A 20,096-nucleotide genomic window follows, 5' to 3' on the forward strand; every position below is an offset into this window, starting at 1 on the left:
AACATTTGTGACTTATGTGCATAGGAGGGTGGAAGAACATTACTGAAGAGGATATACATTAAATAGTTTTTATTTCTTTTTGAACACTTTCACAGAATTCCCAACATGTGAGCCACTAACTCAGTTTATATGCAGAAATGGAAGATGCATTAGCAGCAAATGGCTCTGTGATTCAGGCAAGTATCAAGTGCTCCATATGTGAAATGAATATGATGGATATTACATAAATATTGCTTTGATGCACACGCCTCTTTTCTGAGTCTGATATTGCCAGTTTGACTTGTAAGTGGTCAGGGAATAAATAAACCATTTTTAAATTACTGACCTGACCTAGAAAGCAGCAGTATTGAAGCTTCATATAAGGAATTAGGCATTGGATGTGGTAATAGTTACAAACAGTATATTATGTAGAATCAAGTATGATACTTCATTATTTAAAAAAAAATGTCAAGTTATTGCTTATGAGAGTATCTTCTGCTTTTAGAAAACAAAATAGTTCCAGTGACCAATATATCTGATTTTTTTTTTGTTTGTGGACAAGTTCAATTAAAGAAATAGCATCCCACAAGAATGAAGGACAGGAAGACTTTACAATGTATTTGGGTTTTTTTGTCTACAAGAAGTACGTATTTGAATGGCAGCTGTTCAAATGAATCTTAGAACTGTTGGTGTGGCAGTGATGTCATGCCAGTCCTAATAACATTGGGTTGGTTCTTCATCCATCAAAGCATTTAATGTTGCTATAATTTTATGAGTCCAGCAGGAATTCGTAGCTGTAAATGGACAAATTCCCCAAATTATCACTCTGTGCTGACTGAAATTCTGTGCAAGGAGACCCTTTAGAGTTTATCTAACATATTTATCTTTTTGCTCCCTTCATGACCACAATCAAATTACAGAAATAGCCTTTAGGTTGTTGTAATGACTACAACATTAGAGTAAAAAGAAACTGCATTCCACGCTTGTTATTATTTCATTCAACCTTGCACTGTTGCAAATACATGGAAACAACAGGTTTAATGCTATTAAAAAGAAATTCTGCCATCAGGGTTTCATTTTGGTTTATATAAAGCTCTTTGTGTCTGTGATTAACTGTCTTAAGTTGTCACAGAGAGTAAAGTAAACCCACTGTGTCTGCAAGTCTGTGTAGTTACACACAACTAAAGAAATTAAGAAAATCTACAGCCTTCTTATGCTTGCTGGTGCCTGTGACTGAACAACTGTGAGGGGCTAGGTGATCCAAAGTGTCAGAGTTGAGTGCTGTTGGTAAATAAGATTTAAGGTGTTATTTGCATTAGAAGTAATTTCACCATGTGCCTATGGGCAGTAAGCACACTACTTTATTTAATACACACTTTTTTTTTTTCCTCTTGCCTTTTTTGGAAATATTTTTCCCTCCTCACATCTTTTATTCAGATTTTTTTTTTTGTATTTTAAAATATTAATATTTACAGATGATGACTGTGGTGATGGAAGTGATGAGCTGGGCTGCATTCACTCTTGTTCTGCTGACCAGTTCAGGTGTCATAATGGTCGATGTATCCCGAGTCACTGGGCTTGTGATGGTGACAATGACTGTGGAGATTTCAGTGATGAAACCAAAACAAACTGCAGCAAGGAAGGTTAGATTTATTTTTTTTCTTCCTGCATTTTAATACTTATAAACACAGAGAATACTTTGTTAGGAATACCGAGGACTTGTCTTCAGTCAATGGAAAAAGAGATGATGCTTTTAACCTTAGTAAAGATTGGGATGGGAAACATGTCAAGTGCAATATGATAACACAGAAGTGTATCATTGAAGAAGGATGCATTTGAAAGCAAAATGGATATTACATTGAGATAAATTTATAGTTTACTGAATTATGCTATTTGTGAGGTTTGTCTTATTACAGAGATGCATGCTGTCTAGGTGAAGAGACAGTAAGAAGCATTCCTTAAGTAGTTATTGATATTTTCTGTGTATTTTTTCATGCAGTGGAACAGTAATACTCTCATTTTTGTGTGATCCAAGTTTTTGAGTTTTTAAGGATTTCTTTTTTTTTTTAATTAAAGCATTTTAACAAACTGCAGCCTATTTAAATGCCATACATTGTATTTATTTGGTTGGGCAGAGAAGGGAAGGAAGTTTGTAACAAAGAATAAATAATAATCAGACCAGAATGAGGGAATATCTTTCATATATTTCTCATAATGATTTTTCCACAACAAAGTAATTGTACACAATGTTATTGGTCCCTTTTTATGAGTTTATATTCTAAATCTAGTTGCAAACCTCATACAAATAGATGAATTAGCAGAATGCATCATGACTGAAGTCCTTAATTTTTATACACTTACAAAAATTATTTTAATTCATCTGGAACTGAGCAACCCACTTATACCCTTGTTCATGTCCATCTTGAAGCTTAAATCTTCACTCTTTTACAATAGAATGCAAGAATGTAAATTAGTTAGAAAAAAAATCCCAGGCAACCTTAAATACCATAAAATGTATGTTTACAAACAGTGCTACAAGAATTTTTTCAAATAGTGCTTATTGGTACAAACAGGAATGTATAAGTATGTCATTACTGTAAAGTGCAGGTTATTGTTGTCAGTATGTTATTTAATAATAGAAATACAGTGGTAATAGTTTGGGAAAAGGAAAGCAAGGATAAGATTGAAAAGGCCATAATCTAGAAAATACTTAGAGAATTATGTATGTGGTGAATAATTAAACTCACACGGCAATTATGCTTTGAAGCAGCCAACAGTGATTCCATAGCTGCGTTGAACTCAAGTTCCTTGCTGTGGAATTTGGAGTGGCTGCAGCTGTTTTGCCAGTGCTGTAATAGCACAAACCAGGCAGGTGTTGGGGCCTTGTTAGAGCACAGGTGTGACCTTTCATGTTTTGTGAACTAGGAAATGGGCTTTGTTGGATAAAAGAGACAGGGAGGAGGAGGGAATGTAGCTTGAAAATGAAAGGCAGAGCGTGTGAAGCGCCAGAAAAGCTCGCTCGGCCTTGGTCATCTTTGCATCTCCAAACTCGTTCCTCTTTGACCTCTGTGAGAAAAAGAACTAAAAATTGGTGTTTTCCTTAAGCCTCTAGTTGAGGAGAGGAGTGAAGGGCGTGAGCGGGATAAGAAAGAGCTTTTCTGAAGCTTGTGTTGGAGTGATGAGTTAGGATGGAATAGTGAGTTTTGAGTGTTATACCTGGGGACTCTGATTTTGGCTTTTGTTAGGAAGCTGGATTCTAAGTCGATGTAGACTTGGAATGGAGAAAAAAAAATCACATGAGCAAAATTCTTCAATGTAATTCTTGTTTTTCTAAGAAACTCCCTCTCCTGGAAGGTGCAATGGGAGGGAATTTCAGTGCAGTCCTGATGGGAACTGTGTCCCTGAGTTGTGGCGCTGTGATGGAGAAAAGGACTGTGAAGATGGGAGTGATGAAAAGGGCTGTAATGGAACCATCCGACTGTGTGATGAAAAAACAAAGTTCTCCTGCCAGAGTACAGGTATGTGCTTGCACATATGTTTTGCTCTCGTTTGCTCAGTGTGTGTGTGTTGTTTGATCACATACCTACTGTTTGACTACTGCTTTTAATGATTAATACTCCTGAGGTGGGGTTGCTTATTGTGCTTATACCAGGAAAATAATATCAATTTACATCCCCTATCCTGTTTTCTGATTTACAATATGAAATGGATGAGTTCTGAGCTTACTTAAAACTGAAATTATTCTCTATGATAGTGCATCAAACCAAATATTTAAATGTTGCATTTAATAGTACTCCAAAGTCCAGGTATTTTCTTCTAGTTTCTGTCTTTGGCCTTAGAAGTAAGTTGAATAAAGTGCTATAAAGTAATTAGCTAGAAGACTTCAAAGAATTAGAACTGCAGCACTGGAAGAAAAATATATTCTTTGAGAATGTTTAAAATAATTTTTCCCTAAGTATACTTCATTAAAAGACGTAAAAAGAATGTGACAATCATTACATGAGGATATTTGGCCAAAAAATGTTTAGATGGATTTTTTTTTTAAGGAAAAGTCCATTTAAAGAAGAAATTAATATATGTCAACATTGTATTAATATTTTTGTAATTTCTTTCAAAGCTTAATGGAATATTAAGGCTACAATAACTTTCAAAACCAAATTTAATTCAGATTATAAGTGCTAATATTATTTTTATTAGGCAACTGTAATTATTACAGGAAAGGAGAACCCATTCTAATGCCTGTGTTATAGCTAAGCTTGATAAAAGTGACAGACTAGTTAAGTGAGCTGTCTAAAAGCAGTTTGCTGCTGTTTGAATTTTAAAGTTATAGAAATCATAATGTCCAGATAAAAAAACATGGAATACTGAATTTTGTCTAAATAAAACATTTCCTTTTGTGTTCTTACCAGCTGTTAAATTAAATAGTTTCAATAAGTAAAAATAGATTATTGCCTTCTAATAGACTGTCCTGTTGCCTGAAATAGACTGATGGAAAAACCCTGACCCAGGAAATCCACTTCTTGCTGATGCTTTTTCCTAGTGCTTAGATGGGGAAAAGGTAATACCAACCCAAGTGACTCAAGCTGAATTATGAGAGAGAAGAAAGGTGAAATCTCAATAGATGAGGTTTATTTTCAGCAGTTGCATTTGGAAAACTAATGAGATGTTATTACTTTAGTTAATAGAAAGCAAAGAACGAGGTTAGAGGCAGAGTGGAATACAAGATGAAGTGTAGATTTTAGTTATTAGTCTTGACTATGTTTTGGAAAAACTTGCTTCCTAAGCTGAACTTTGACTTCTTGCTTAACCTGAATGATTTTAGATACAGAGAGTGAAAAACCCATTCTGGTGTTAAGCTGAAATTTTCCCAAGTACAGCTACAGAAATAAAAGGAAATAACAAATATTTAATTTCAGCATAACTCTTTGAATGAGTTGTCTTTGCAGCAAAGAACTAGAACAACTTTTTAAAGTCCACAGTTTCACTTCCAAACTACATTACCTCATTATACACTCCCCTAAGTTTCCAGTCATGTGTAAGGAGGGCAACATCTTTTTTCACAGGATGAAGGATGACATCTCTGGCTGCCACATAGAAATACAGCAAAAAAAAAAATATTTTCATCAAACTTATGGGTTAAATTCAAGGGTTTATGGCTTTGATTTAGAAGAAAATGAAGTCATGCTTGTTAGTTGTGTGGAAATACACCACTTTAGGTATCAGTTGTGACAGTTTCATCCATAATTTTTTTCTTTCACAATTTTCCTTCCATAAGTCCTGGAAGGAGCAAAACTGCTGCTCTGGAGGAGGCTTCTTGGCAGTGCACTGTAACAGAAAACAGCAAAGGCAGTTTTTTGTTTAGCTACTTTTCAGTTTAATTCCTTGTGGTAGGACAAAGGAGTAATAATGGGTTTATGAGAAATAGTCATGTTTCAGGAGAAATGCAATTTTCTCTGTGGATTATTCTAAAGAAATAATGCTGCCTGGCTTCCACATTTATGAGAATTGTACAGATGAGGAGGTATTGGCTAATTTTCCCCTTATAGATTGCTAGGTGGTGGCATCAGGATTCCTAATACAGCATGTGATGGGTCTGGGTAGGAACGTGTGTGGAGCTGAAACACCCAATACTTCTTAAGAGAAATGACAGCTGGTGAGAGCAATAACAGTGAGATGTTACTGCCCACTTTTGGTTATTTCTTTTTCATTCTATTCTTTTCCATACATAGGAGGTGCAGGGTCTTTCCTTATTGTAGTTTTTTTGGCTCTGGTTATTCTGTCACAGTGCCACAGGTGTGAGTGCCATGTTACAAATACAGCATTTGTCAGCATTGAGCGAAAAATGTGATTTTTCTGCTTAGAGTAGTGATGGTCTCAACTTTTTTTCCTAATAAGTTATCTGACTGTTTGAATATCAAAAGACTTCTGTCATATTTCTTTTTAACTACATTATTTGTTGAATAAACAGACACTTTTCTCTTTTCCCTTGCGTGTCTTCTATTTTTGTTTTATATTTTTAAACCTTTAGTATTTTTGGTGGTCCTGCTGGACCTTTCAACCTGGACAGTTCTTGAGCTGTGGTATCCAAAGTCAGCCAAAATGCTTCAGGGTACTTGAGTTTCCAGATTTCAGAATTGCTTTTCTCATTTTTTAAGAGCATCACATGGTTGTTTGTGGTGACATGTGATGAAAACTATACTAGAGGTTGTGTAGCAGTAGGATATGAGATGCAATAACTACCTGATTAAGACTGACTACTGTTGAGCTGCTTCTAGCCAATTATTTTCTGGTTTTAAATTAGATTAGACTTCTTTTAAATTAGACTAGATTAATTTAAATTAGAATAAGATTCAACTTTCTATTTTAAATTCTGATTCTGAAAATTATTGCAGGCATGTACTTCAGCTCAGTTTTATGTACTACATAAATCTGTCCTTTTTATTCCATCTCCCTACTTTTCAGTTAGTAATAATGGAGCAAGAGCAGAATCTCTGCAATCTTACTTAAAAAGTCATCTAATTACTCTGATCATAATAAAGTACTTCTGTGAAGACAAATGCAAAAGAGCCATGAATACTTCAGTTTAGTAAGCAGTAGATCTGAACTTATAATGTTTATTTGTCATACAGTTCTTTATCATTTTTCAAGCAGCAGTTAATTTTGTACCTTACCATTTTAATGCTACCCTGTGGGCTATTATTTTATACTTTTTTTTCCCCTCACATTTTATTAATATATTAGAGGGGGAAATAAAGATGAGGGAAGAAGTAGGAATCCTTTGGAATGGAAATTAAGGAATGTACATAGAGGAAATAAAGTCAATGGGTGATCATCACAGGGATACTGGAAGAAGAGACCAGCAGCACTGGTACCCTCTGGATGGAGGAGTGTGAGAATCCAGGTGTGGGTATGTGGCGAGTAGAGTGGAGAGAAGCTGGTGCTGAGGAAGGCTGGGAAGGAAAGGATGTCCAGAAATATGATGAAGAAATTGGTAGGGCTGCCCTACAGATTCTCTGAGGGTTTATGAGGAGGAAAGAGCTACTGTGGAGTTACAGAATGGGAGGAATTTTGAAAGGGGTGAAGATTTAATAAGAATGCAACAATGGGACACATGGAGGAATTCAAAGGGTGGGTGGAAAGGGTATCAGTCATAAGGTGGGTTTGCCAGCATTGCTTCCACTTGTTTCCTACCTTCTCTGTCTCCTCATACTTTCAGATCTTTAGAGCTTTACCTCTTGTACAACTATTTTAATAACCTTTTTGACATAATGATCTTTCAGAATGATGAAATTTCTGACCGAAGGGGTGGATTCAGTTGACATTATAAATGTGAATAAAAAGAAACAACTACAGCAAGTGAACTAGAAAATTATGTATGTTGTTCCAATCCTGTATTTTTATCCTCAGTTCATTGTTTTCTCTGGTAACAAATATCTTCTTTAGGTCCTTTTTTTTTTTTTTGTTCTGTCTCATACAGGAGGCATTTGTAAAGATCTAATTTCTACTAAAAGCTTTAAACACAAGAAATGTCCATGTTTTTGAAATAATGTGGTTCAATCTAAGTCTCAGAGGTGTTCTACGAGCAAGATCATTGACCATCACAACATTTGATTCAATATGTCACATTGGAACATTCTTTCATTTTGATGGGAATAAGGTTGAGTCCATTCTGCAGGTTAGGAAGGCATCACAGCTTTAGGCAGCAAGAATTAGCTATAAGAGGAAACTGAATGCAATTAACGCTCCATCAAAGTAGTTTTCCTAAGGTTGAAAATGCAATCAATCCAAAAACCTCGTGGGCTCGGTATCCCAACAAACACTGAATGGTATAAAACCAGTTAATTCTGTTGTATTTGCTAATATTTGTAGGAAATAAAAAAAAATTGGAGAAGCATTTGGATCAGGCTTTCCCACATACTTGTTGCTTCAGGCCTTCTGTTTCACTGTGTTACACGTATTTCTTCAGTGTTACACAGAAGAGCAATGGAAAAAACCAGATATATCCATTCAGGCAATTAATTTATGATGGAATTTAACTAAAAAGGTTCCTGGAAACCAGAAATATGGGTTTCCCTAAGGGGCAATAAAGCAAAAATACTTCAGTGAATTTTAAGTAATGATTTCAAGACAGTCATAATATTTCATTAAGTCCATCTCTTTAGGATTTTGGCAAAGATTAATTCTTTGAAAGTATATTCTACTTAAGAACCTGTCATATATATCATGATGAAAGATGAATCTTTCATTATAAAACATATCTTCACTAAGGTATGAGAGAGGCAGGAAAACTGTTTTGCCCTGTAAACATTTGAATGTATAAAAGATTAAAATAACAGATTAGGAGCTCTGCTGGAAGCAACTTTGATTTATTTGGGGTTCTGGTTAGTTTAGTTGATGTTGGTGTTTTCCATTAGCTTTCATTCTACTGCTGTTTTATAATATTATGTAAAAATCAATGATCATTCAAGATAAAAAATAGGGATAATTTTTTGAAACATTTGTGATTGCAGATAATGATAAACTGCATACGTAACATGCATGCAATTTTGATTCCTTGTGTTTGTGCAATTCTGTCTGTTCAGTATAGCATATTTGGGACTTTGGCCACTATAGAAATAGTGGAAGCTTTTCATTCTAATTGACACTCCTCCCTGTTTACATTTTCCAGGTGATTTTGCACTGGTAAAACGATGTTCTGTTGTTTGAAACCACACTCAGTGTAGTATGGTCCTGAAGTTTTTCTTGCTTTTCTTCACCATAAGTCTCACATTTGCCTTGTGAGTGGTGCAGAAATGTATTTTTTCATTCTTCTTTCCCTGCCTTTTATCCCATTGACATTGTGAGAACATAGCACCCTACACAATCAAGGGAAAAGCATTGCACTAATCTTAAGCAAATGTTTCCTTCCAAAGAAATTGAAATCTGATTCTGTATCCCAGCAGACAGTGGAGTTGGGGACAGTTGCTGTGTTGTGTGGAGAGAGCACGGAATCTCTTTTGGGGTGGTTTGGTATTAAACTGTCACAGTAGTTACAGTGCAAAAGACAGCCCACAGCAGAGTTTTTACCAAGGTGTATTAAAGGAGCAACAATGTTAGTTTTACCCTAGCTGATTATTTTACATGCTCATTCACTTGCTTCCCCCCTCCAAGTTATAATCAATCTCAGTTTCCTACTGAGAAGAATGCTGCTGAACTGGGAAGGCTGGGCAGAAAGTCATGTCGGTTCATGCTGTGCAGGTTTGAAGTTATCAGTCTCAGGCATTGCCAGTGAGTCCCTGGGCATCCACCAGCATTGCTCTCAGTGGATCCAAACATTTCCAGGACCTTCTTTCCCATGACAACTTGATTTTGTCTAAGTGAATGGCTTATAGGCCAAAAAAAAAAAATAAAAAAATGGTTTGAGATCAGCTTCGTAACTGATGGTTCTATCTGTTCTCTCTTTATTAAGTGGAAAATAAAGTACATGACATTTTTGTTCAGTGTAGGTGTTATCAAAATTTACAATTAGCCTCTCCTGGTTGTATTTAGCAAGTAACAAGTTTATGCCTCAGAGTTGAAAAACAGCTTGGGACAGGAGCACACACACACCTGTAAGTGGCAGCATTCCCAATCTTGGCTCCTTTTCACCTGTTAAAATTCCTGGCTTTGTTGATTCTAACTTAATACCTGTATTAATTTTTTTTAAGATTAAAACCCTTTTTTTAATCAAGAAACTGTATTTCATCTCTAAACATTGATGGTCAGCACAAAGGTGGAAATCTTTTTCCCCTTTTGAGAAATGAAGGCACTGATCTGAGCACTGGTTTGACAAAACTGAAATCATGTAAGAAATTTCCTCTGCTGTAGTTATTTTGTCTAAAAGCTGATCATTTATCTGACATCATATGGGAATGTGTTGTGTATACTTCCTAGAAGGATTTTTGCTTCTCAAACCCATACTATTAGAAACTCCTACACTGAAACATTGCTCACATGGAGGTCTGTTGGAAAAGAGATGAAGAAAAGCAGAAATTAAAAAACAAAATTAAACATATCAATATCATTTGATATATTTAACAGAATATCCATATGTGTCCTGCCTGTATGCAGTTCTGTTCAGCATAGAAATAACTAAGATTGGTGGTGTCTGGAAAATTAGTCTGTCAACAGTGTCGCGGATGATGCTTCAGAATATAAGTTGGTTTCTTTCTGTTCATCAGAGGAAAGTGCTATTAATAGAAAAGCATAATTAAAAAAAAAAATCTATATGTTGTTACTGAAGCTTTTTTCACTAAAGTTTGCCTCCAGTCTGATTTCCTGTGTTTATTGTCTCTTTTCTCCAAGGGAGATGCATTAGCAAAGCGTGGCTTTGTGATGGCGATATTGATTGTGAGGATCAGTCTGATGAGGATAATTGCGAGGGCTATATGTGTGGACCACCAAAATACCCTTGTGCTAATGATACCTCCATCTGCCTACAGCCTGAGAAGCTCTGCAATGGGAGAAGAGATTGTCCTGATGGATCTGATGAAGGCGATCTTTGTGGTACTTCTTTTAGACACATTTTTCTGATTACTCTTGATATTGTCTGTCTCAATGCTTCCTGTTGGAAAAAGTGTTCCCGTGTTAATCTTACTGAAATTTTATCACCGTAGCCTATGTGAGGATTTTTGTTTCATTAAAATCATACTGAGTTTATGCTTGACATACCAGTTTTCTTCAAATAAGAGAAAACCTGGTTCCTTAGTTAAGTCTTTCATTTTCAACCCCCTTAAAATAGTCTTGGAGGTAAACAATTTAAAAGGCATTGGTATGTAGGAAAGACTTAAGCTCATTTGCAGTTCTCTCCAAGTACAAGATCTTGAGTTCATATCATAGAATGGTTTGGCTAAGAAGGCACTTGAAAAATCATCCAGTTCCAACTCCCTTGCCACGGGCAGGGACACTTTCCACTAGACCAGGTTGCCCAAAGCCACATCCAGGCTGGGCTTGAATGCTTCCAGGGATGGGGCAGCCACAGCTTCTCTGGGAACCTGTGCCAGGGCCTCACTGCCCTCACAGTCAAAAATTTGTTCTTAATGTCTAATCTGACCCTGCCCTCTGTCCCTTTGAAGCTGGTACCCCTTGTCCTGTCACTCCAGGCCCTTGGCCAAAGTCCATCTTTAGCTCTCTTGGAGCCCCTTTAGATACTGAAAGGTGCTCTAAGGTCTCCCTGGAGCCTTCTCTTCTCCAGGCTGAACAATCCCAACTCTCAGCCTGTCTCCATAGCAGATGTGCTCCAACTCTCTGAGCATCTTTATGGCTTCCTCTGGACTTGTTCCAACAGGTCCATGTTTTCCTTATGTTGAGGGCCCCAGAGCTGTTTGTAGTGCTTCAGGTGGGGTCTCACAAGACTTCAGGGGAAAAATCTCCTTCCCTTGAAGTCACCCTTTATTTGATGCAGCCCAGGGCACAGTTGGCTTTCTGGGCTGCAAGAGAACATTTCCAGGTCGTGTTGAGCTTCTCATCTACCAACAGCCCCATGTGCTTCCCAGGGCTGCTCTCAACCCATCCTCCAGCCAGCCTGTGTTCGTGCTTGGGGCTGCCCTGACCCAGGTGTAGGTCATTGCACTCAGCCCTGTTGAACTTCATGTGTTTTTCACAGGCCAAGCTCTCAAGCCTGTCAGGGTCCTTCTGAATGGCATCCTTTCCATGGTGAATATTTACACGCTAGATAATGTTAAAAATAAATATAGAAATCTGGTTTAGGAATGTAAAATCTAGTTTGCTCTTCTTAGAGGCCTTTTATGTGTTTTAGTTGCCCTCGTGGCTTTAAGAATATACAATGTTACTGAGAGCCCTTGTAACCCTTAATTTTTGTTTTTTCTCCATGTTATTTCAGATGAATGTTCACTTAACAATGGTGGATGTAGCCATCAGTGTTCTGTGGTTCCTGGAGGAAGAATTGTGTGCTCCTGCCCTGCAGGATTCAGTCTTGGTATAGACAACAAAACTTGTGAGGTTATGGATTACTGTACCAAGCACCTGAAGTGCAGCCAAGTATGTGAACAGCATAAAAACACTGTCAAGTGCTCGTGTTATGAAGGCTGGAAGCTCAGTAAGGATGGAGAAAACTGTGTTAGTACTGGTAAGTTGAAATTCAGTGTATTTTCAATATTCAGAATGTTAATAGATGATGTGGAAATTTACTGAGAGGTTATTTCACTTTTCTGTATGAATATATAGGCTTGGATTATCCAAATGTGGGGCTGATGGCAATCTAGGGACTCATTAAAGCTGTCCCTATTCTTGATGGACAAAGGGGTATTGAAATACTAGGTTGTTGCTTGTAAGATTTTCTGAGAATGTTAATAACAAATAATTCCTACATTGTTGAAAGTTTGATACCTTTTTCATGTTTATTTAGTATGCATGGGAGATATATATGTATGTGTGTGTATATATGTATATGGAATATGGGGAATTTACAATATATTTTTAAGAAACAGATCTATCTGTGACATCATGATATTGATCAGTATTAGCTGAGCGTTCTGAAGGTTCATTTGGAATGTGCAGTTATGTGCAGCCTGTTACCATTCATGATTTCAGCATTTTTTTTTCCCCTAAGACATTCTAGTACTTGTTTTTTGACATCACTTAGACACTTTTCAGCTCAGTAATGGAGATGAAAACCAACATGAACCAAAAGAGAGGAGGGGGGAGTGCATTCCCCTGGTTGTTCACTACTGATAGGTACTGAAGCAGGATTTAGGAACTCTGTTAGGGGTGTCTTTTTCAAGTGCAGTCCTGTGTGTAAAATACAAACACGTACATGCAATATAAACTGTCATCACATCTTTACCTGCCCTGTAGGGAGTTGAAACACTATTGATTTTGCTGTCTAGATTTTCAGAATTTCAGTTTGAGATTTTTTTGATATTTTTATTCTGTATTATTTTCTTCTTTGATAGTCTTATCAATTCTGAATAGAAATATCTCCCAGATTGTCTATTGCTTATTTGGATATTTCAGAATTCAGTTGATATCATGATTAAGAAATTCTTATTCCACATACCCTTCATTTCCTCAGGTGATTCACATGAAAAACTTCAGAGTCAGCAAGTTAGAAATAAAAGCCTAATTTCCTTATTGCAGGTCATCTGAAATTATTTAGTACATAGCAACCAATGTAATGGTTTGTATTTTAGAAAAGACAAATTCTGATCTTTCCACTTTGACAATGTTCTAGCTAATTTACACAGCATTTTAGAACTCTGCTACAGTAGTAACAAAGCAAACAACTTACTTAGGGCCAAAATATTTATTGGGTGTAATAAAAATAATGTTTCTCTTTTCAAATCAATGAATAATTAAAATTTAGTTTTATATCATCAATATCCTTTTGAGGAGCTTTTAGCAAATGCTCATGAATTGCACATCTTACCTTTGAGCTTTATTTTTAATTTGTTAAGAATGTGGTTTACATTCATCAGGCTGGAATAGCTGTTATAATTTCTAGAATGATCTCCAAGTTCAGTGTTTGTGACTCTAATTGTTGCTATCATGTGTAAATAGTTGCTACCGTGGTGTGGGATCAGGTTTGCATGTTCAGACTTTACTGAGCTGTGCTGACAGCAGACCCTCAAATCAAGCTTCACTAGTATGTTAATGTGGTTCTGTGTATCTGAAATTTGTTTTACTCATGTCAAAGTTGTTATTTTATGACACTGTCTTAGTCTTAGTCTCACTGATTTTTTTGATCAGGCTGATTTGGTTTTTTTACGGATATTTCCAGTAATTCAAAAAAATCCATTCTTACTGGATTACAGACATGAAAGGGACAAAAGCATTTCAGGCAGACTTAGTAACTCACTGGAGGAAAACTTCAAACAAACTTTAAATTAAAGCAGGTAGAAATGACAAGTATTTGCAAACTAAGGGGGGAAAAAAAACCCAAGGTGAAATGAGCTCATTTGTGCTATAAAGTAAGGCTACAAGTTTCTCAGTTTTCCTTAAGCCCATGAGATGCTTCTGCTTAAAGTTTACTGATATTGGTGAGAATCTGAAGTTACAGATAGATTTTTCCGAGTTTTCTCAAAGAGTTTAATACTAAACATATGATCTGAGAGCTGAGATGTCAGCTGATATAAAGAAAAATGATACCTTTCTTTACAAACTGGAAAGACTTGTTCTAATGGCATCAAAGCTGCAACAAAATTATTCCATACTGAATATGGCAGATGCTTTTATATTCACTAATAAAATAAATTTCAATTTATTTAATTCAAAAGGCGCAAGAAGTACTCTGAAGGAAGGATCCTCTGATACTTCAATTCTTTACTGTGTGAATGGCATTTTAGTAAAGTGAGAACAATTTTGGTCCCATTTGTGAATCTGTGAGCCTCACAATGTCCATATCATTTATGTCTCTAGGCAAGAGATCTTGAATGAACTTAAAATAAAGCAAAGAAACTTTTATATAATGCTATTATAAGTAAAGTTCATCATGATCTTGCAAAGATAAGCAGTCCCCCAAATGCCAAACTACTATTTCAATAATTCCAGTTGGTATGAAGTAGTTCTTAGAATAGCCATAGTGATTTAAAGTGCCTTGAACCAGGAGCAGGTGTATTATATTAGAGCACTAACTAATAATCTGTTTTCCAGGAGAAAAAAATTACTCAGAGGAAAATGATTATGTTGCCCTTGGCTACTTTCTTTTTTTCCTCTCTAAAATAACACTTTCCTATATACAGGCAAACATTATAGTAGTCCATAGCAATAACATGTAAAGCCATTGTGCAGCACATTTTCAGAATATTGTAAAAACATTTTTTGTGAGTCTGTCAGAAATTTAATGAGAATACGAATGCTGAAAACGCAGTAATGTATGTGATTTGAACTTTTTTTTTCTCCTGATTGCATACCAGAATCAAATACTGTATTTGTCAGAGGAATCTAATGAATTGCCAGAGAAATATAATGAGTTATAGAATAATAAGTATATAGAACTAAAATGCTTAAAATTGAGCAGTTCTTTTCTTTTTAGTTCCTCTTTCAAACTCTTTCTTAGTTTCCCATTTTCTCTTGTTTCTGCTTATGTTGTCTTTGTTTCTTGAGGGTTTTAAATGTTGTTTTCTCCTTCAGGGTTTCTTTACTTTTCATCTCTTGTTTTTGTCTAGTTTGCTGTTCTGGCATTGTTACAGTACTGACTTCCCAAAGACTAATTGTTTTGCTTATGTTTAAATTTGTATTGATATAGGAGGATATTGCAGAGCTCCATTATTCAGATAGAAAGTCAGTACAAATTCCATGTGTTCATACTCTTATCCCTAGTTCCTCTTGGAATACATTTCAAAATAAGTTGTGCTGTTATATTGTACTTGCTCTTTTTAGTTGATAATAAGCATACAGAAAAAAACACTTCTTGAAAGATACTTAAATTTCATGTTTACTTTCAACCTTTTAGAATTGGGTTTTCTAAGCTTTGGGGGAACTCTGTTGTATCACTATATATACAAATATATTTGTATGATGTATCTGTATGTTTTGTCTGATTTAGCAGGTTTGAAATTCAAATTTGTTGTAGTTTCCAGATTGCTTTCAATACTAAAATGGAGGGAGGGTGAGAGAGAGGGTAGTCCAATCCTCTCTGAGCAATAGCCAACTTTTAATGAAGTGTTTTTTGCAGAATCCTTATGAAATGATTGTTTTCCTTTGAGGTGATTGTCATAAAAGCATAGTGTAGGTCGCTTGCTGTGCTGCCACTGTTGCAATAAGCTTCATTGAAACAGTTATCTTCAGTTAGAATTTTTCTCAGGACAGAATTTTAAATTTAAACCATTGGAAAAAGTGAAACATTGTTCTTTATATACAGTCTCTTTTGATTGTGTTGTATAGGCAGTTTTCTTCTATCAGAATTTTTTCTTGCAGCTGTTAATGTAGTTTATGCTTTATGTTTTTATCATATATTTTATACACTTATATATATAGTATAAAAAAAGCTTGGTGCAGTTATGAAATAAGAAGGTACAGAAATGTATGATTTTTCTCTAAGAAATTGTTAACAGTTGATTTTCCTTCAAGTTTTAAAGAATGCAATCAAAAAACATTACATTGATTTGAGATTTTACAAAAATGCTCTTAGTCAACTTGTAGAATAAAAAGTATTCGCTTTCAATTTCTAGAAGAGGACTCAAATGGGAAAATAACATCAAATTTTGGTTTTATAGGGTGATGGCAGTATAACTTTAAATAACATTGATTTGATTGAGCCTGAAAATTCTAATTCACTAAAATACAGCTCATTTTATAGAACCATTGAATGATAAGGTTGGAAGGAAGATCAAAGGCTAATTTTAATACTGCTCTTGTTTATCTGCTTTCCAAGACCTTCAAGACACTCTCAGTGGTAAACTCCAAGTTTCCCTGGGGTGAAATGTTTCAGTGCCTCACTCTCCTAAAATTTTTGTTTTTCTAGTCTTTCTGTGTCTTCCTGGTCCAGTTTAAGCCTTTAATCCTTGGCCTACTTGTTATTTATACAGAAAACAGGATTTTTCCCATTTTCAATTCATAGGCTTTTTATGTCTTTGGAGAATTTTATGTGCTTCCTGTCATCATATTATTCTATTTTTTTTTTTTTTAGACTAAGAAGTTCCAGATTGTTCATTGTTTCCTTGCAGGCCGTGCTTTCTAGACCTCTTACAACACTTGCTCTTTTCTCCTTGCACTTATGTAGTTGATTGACATTTTTTTTTAAGAGATGTGTTCAGAAGAGGGTACAATATCTTGGCTGTTGTCAACAAAGCTTGGGTGAAGGGAGTGGAAGGGTTATGTCATATTTATTTCAAGTGTCAAGATCCCATTGAACTTTAATCCTTTTCATCAGTGTTCTTGATAATTTTCACTGTAGGTTATTTACCTTAAGCTATACTTCCTCTGCTTTGAATGAAAAAAACCCATCCAACATAGCACACGTTTATTAGGTTTCTCTTTTTTTCCATTGTGGTGTCAATTAATGAGAAATATGAAAGGAGCAACTGTTCATGATCATGATGTGTGATCTTATGCATGGGAATTGCAAAAAAACCTGCATAATAGCTGTGAATTGATCAGAAATACTTTAATGGCACTTCCCAATTTCTGAAGTTCAGATAACTGGTACTTGTGAAATAGCTGCTAATGTCAGTGATCCTGCTCTTTATTAAATTATTTAACTACTGCAGAGCTTTGAAAATTACTTTGCAGGAAGTCATTCATTGCTTTCACAAACAAGAGGATCATTTGGAAAGTTCAAGCCAGATTTGAACAAGTACTGCAAGAGCAGAAACAGCTCTGCTGAGGTACCTGATTAGGTTAAAACATCGTCATTTATTCTGTGTGTGCAATGGGTATCAAGAGAAGAACATAATGAAGTTAATGTTTTCAAAAAGTAGTATTAACACATCTCTCTACTTGACAGCAGAGAGTAAAATTTGTGCAACTTTTTCTTTGAATATTTTAGAACAATGCAATACTGCCTATTGCCATAAACAGCCAATAATATTTTATATAAATGGGGGTTTAATTGTGTGGGAAACAAGACCCGCAGTATAATTTGTGTTTTACTCTAGGAGAAAGAACTGGGGGGGGAAAAAGCCCAATTACTTTCCCACAGGAAAGGGTTGCTGTGAAATCTTTAGTAAAGTGGATATGCCGAGTTGATTCAACAATTTACAGAATCCAATTTTTGTCTTCCTTTTTTTGTTTTATTGACATAGCTACTTGTTTGCAAAACCTTTCCTAATTTAAAATATGTAAGAACTATAATAAAAAAAATAATCAATTTCATAGTATGGTTGACCTATGCAGAGTGTGTTTACAGATATTTATATGCAATTTGATGCAATTTGATTTAAACTCACTGGCACAAATCATGTAACACTAATTGAATAAAAAAGAAGGAGAACTGTAATGGTAGCTGGATTTGTGATGAAGTGTATCAATAACCATGTACAAATGTTAATTTTCTTGCTTGTTAGTTTGGGGTGAGGGTTTTTTTAAGCACTTCAGTTGAAAACCAAGGTACATATTATATTGAAAAGGTACATTATCTATATTTTAGTAAAATGTTTCAACTAACTGGTATTTGAAAAATGTATAATTTAATAGATTAATATTTTCTGAAACTTTGGAGAAATCAGCTTTTGATTTTGATACTGTGACTTTTTAAAGCTCAAATTATGGACTACAAAACACAGTTCAATAGCTGAGTTTGATATTTCCGAATTTAATGTTTAATATCTATCATTGGGATCAAAGGTAATGTTCAAAGGGAGAAGTGAAAAGTTTGTGGGACTGAAAAAGTATTTGAAAGACTCCTTATCAGAAGATGAATTGTTTTAATCATCTGTTCCTCCTGATTAAGTGTTCTGTCGTTGACCCTCTACTTGTCATTTATATCAATATGTAACAATATCTTCTTTATTATCCTTTTGAAATGTATAATCTTCTGCTTCCAGATCCATTTGAAGCTTTCATAATTTTTTCTATTCGACATGAGATCAGAAAAATTGATCTTCACAAGCGTGACTACAGCCTCTTAGTTCCTGGGCTAAGAAATACAATAGCCCTTGACTTTCATTTCAGTCAGAGTTTACTGTACTGGACAGATGTGGTAGAGGACAAAATTTACAGAGGCAAGCTCTCTGACACTGGAGGTATGGATTTAATCTTTATTTTCTTAACAGTAAGAACAACTGCAGTTACAGGGTGTTGGACCTGTTCAGTCATAACTGAGCTGCCGTTCACAGAAACAGAATTTATGATGCTATTCTGCCTTTGAAAAGGTGTATATCTAGATTGTACTTGATGTTGAGCTAGACAAGACTTCTGTTATCAAAGCTTCTTTTTGCAAGAGGCTATAGGGGGAAGAAAATGGCAAATGCAAAAGGCTGATATTTCTTTCTGGTCCAATGAGTGCAATATTGATTTCTTTCATTTTTTTTGTAATTTACCTTCATCTTATTAACAAAGTATAAGAATTTATCAGATGTCTGATAAACTACCTCCTCTCACTAGGTGACAGATCCTACTTCAAAATTTTATAGCATCCAGACTTATTCTTTGCCCTGGTGACTTAATGATGGCCTGTAACTCAATATAATCTCATAACATATACGAAAGGGTTTCTACAAAATGTTCTTTGTTGAAGTGTATGTTCCAGTGCTTTCATTCCTGCATGAGCTAAGAGGCATAAGAATATCTGACTTGCTTCTGTAAAAGTTCACTTATGCATTTACACATATGTTCTCTGAAATGCTTGATTTTAGTTTCATGGGGGTTTTTTCTGCTCATTAGTAGACTGTATTTGTGGGTATATTATATCCACAGATCCAGATGAGGAAAGAAGTATCCTACACTGTTAAGTATGTAAAGACAGCAAAAGAATTGCTACTTTTCAGTCATGGTTTTGGTGTTTGTATGATACCAATAAAAGCCTGTTGTTGTCACGCTGTGTTTTAATCCCACTATACCAGAAACCAAGTGACTTCTGTGGTGTAACAATTAAAAAAGAAATTAATTTAATCCTTCAGTCTTGCAGCTGTCAAGAACTCACTTGCACCTGCAAGAGCACTGTGCATTTCTGGAAGTCCTGAGGACTAACAGAGTGGTTCTGTAGTTGCAATTTGTGTGAAACACTTTGTGATTCTCTGGAAGATGTATTTGGTAGAGAAGAGCTGTTAGTTGACAGCAATAGTGTGAATTGTGCATGTGAATTCAAAGGAATAAAGTAAGGCTGTTTATTGTGGAGCTTCTCAAGATATGTATTCCAAACAGAGTTCTCCCTGCCATTGCTGACTTCATCACAATCTTCCAGTTTTCTCTTTTTCTGATTGAGAAAGAAGGGAAATAGAGCTGCATGAGTTCTGTACCTCTCTTGTGTTACTCTGCATGTAGTCTCTGACCTTTGTGTAAAGTTTCAGGGCTTTACTTACTAAAGCATCAGAGACCTAAATTTTTTTATTACTGTGGAATGAATTTTATTTGTGTAACTACCAAAATTGAACTTATTTTCAGCATCCTGTTGCATTTGTAAAAAAAAAATGTCATGTGGAACAAAGCGTTACCATCCATCAGATACAGATTAATCAAGAATTCACTCCAAGAACATATGA

At 35.4% G+C, this 20,096-nt stretch overlaps 1 protein-coding gene across 7 annotated transcripts in view; it reads left to right on the forward strand.

Annotated features, from left to right (window-relative positions):
• The window catches only part of LRP1B (LDL receptor related protein 1B), a 677,950-nt gene that overhangs the window by 457,698 nt on the left and 200,156 nt on the right, over nt 1-20,096 (forward strand). For all 7 annotated transcript variants that reach the window (XM_027695895.1, XM_027695888.1, XM_027695892.1 and 4 more), the window contains 6 exons: nt 96-176; nt 1,455-1,622; nt 3,315-3,497; nt 10,303-10,503; nt 11,840-12,085; nt 18,441-18,638. In XM_027695895.1, coding sequence (XP_027551696.1) covers nt 96-176; nt 1,455-1,622; nt 3,315-3,497; nt 10,303-10,503; nt 11,840-12,085; nt 18,441-18,638 — 1,077 coding nt within the window. The remainder of the gene's footprint in view (nt 1-95; nt 177-1,454; nt 1,623-3,314; nt 3,498-10,302; nt 10,504-11,839; nt 12,086-18,440; nt 18,639-20,096) is intronic.

The sequence above is a fragment of the Neopelma chrysocephalum genome, unplaced genomic scaffold, assembly GCF_003984885.1.
Source record: "Neopelma chrysocephalum unplaced genomic scaffold, ASM398488v2 Primary Assembly neopelma1_103b, whole genome shotgun sequence".
NCBI classification, from domain to species: Eukaryota; Metazoa; Chordata; class Aves; order Passeriformes; family Pipridae; genus Neopelma; species Neopelma chrysocephalum.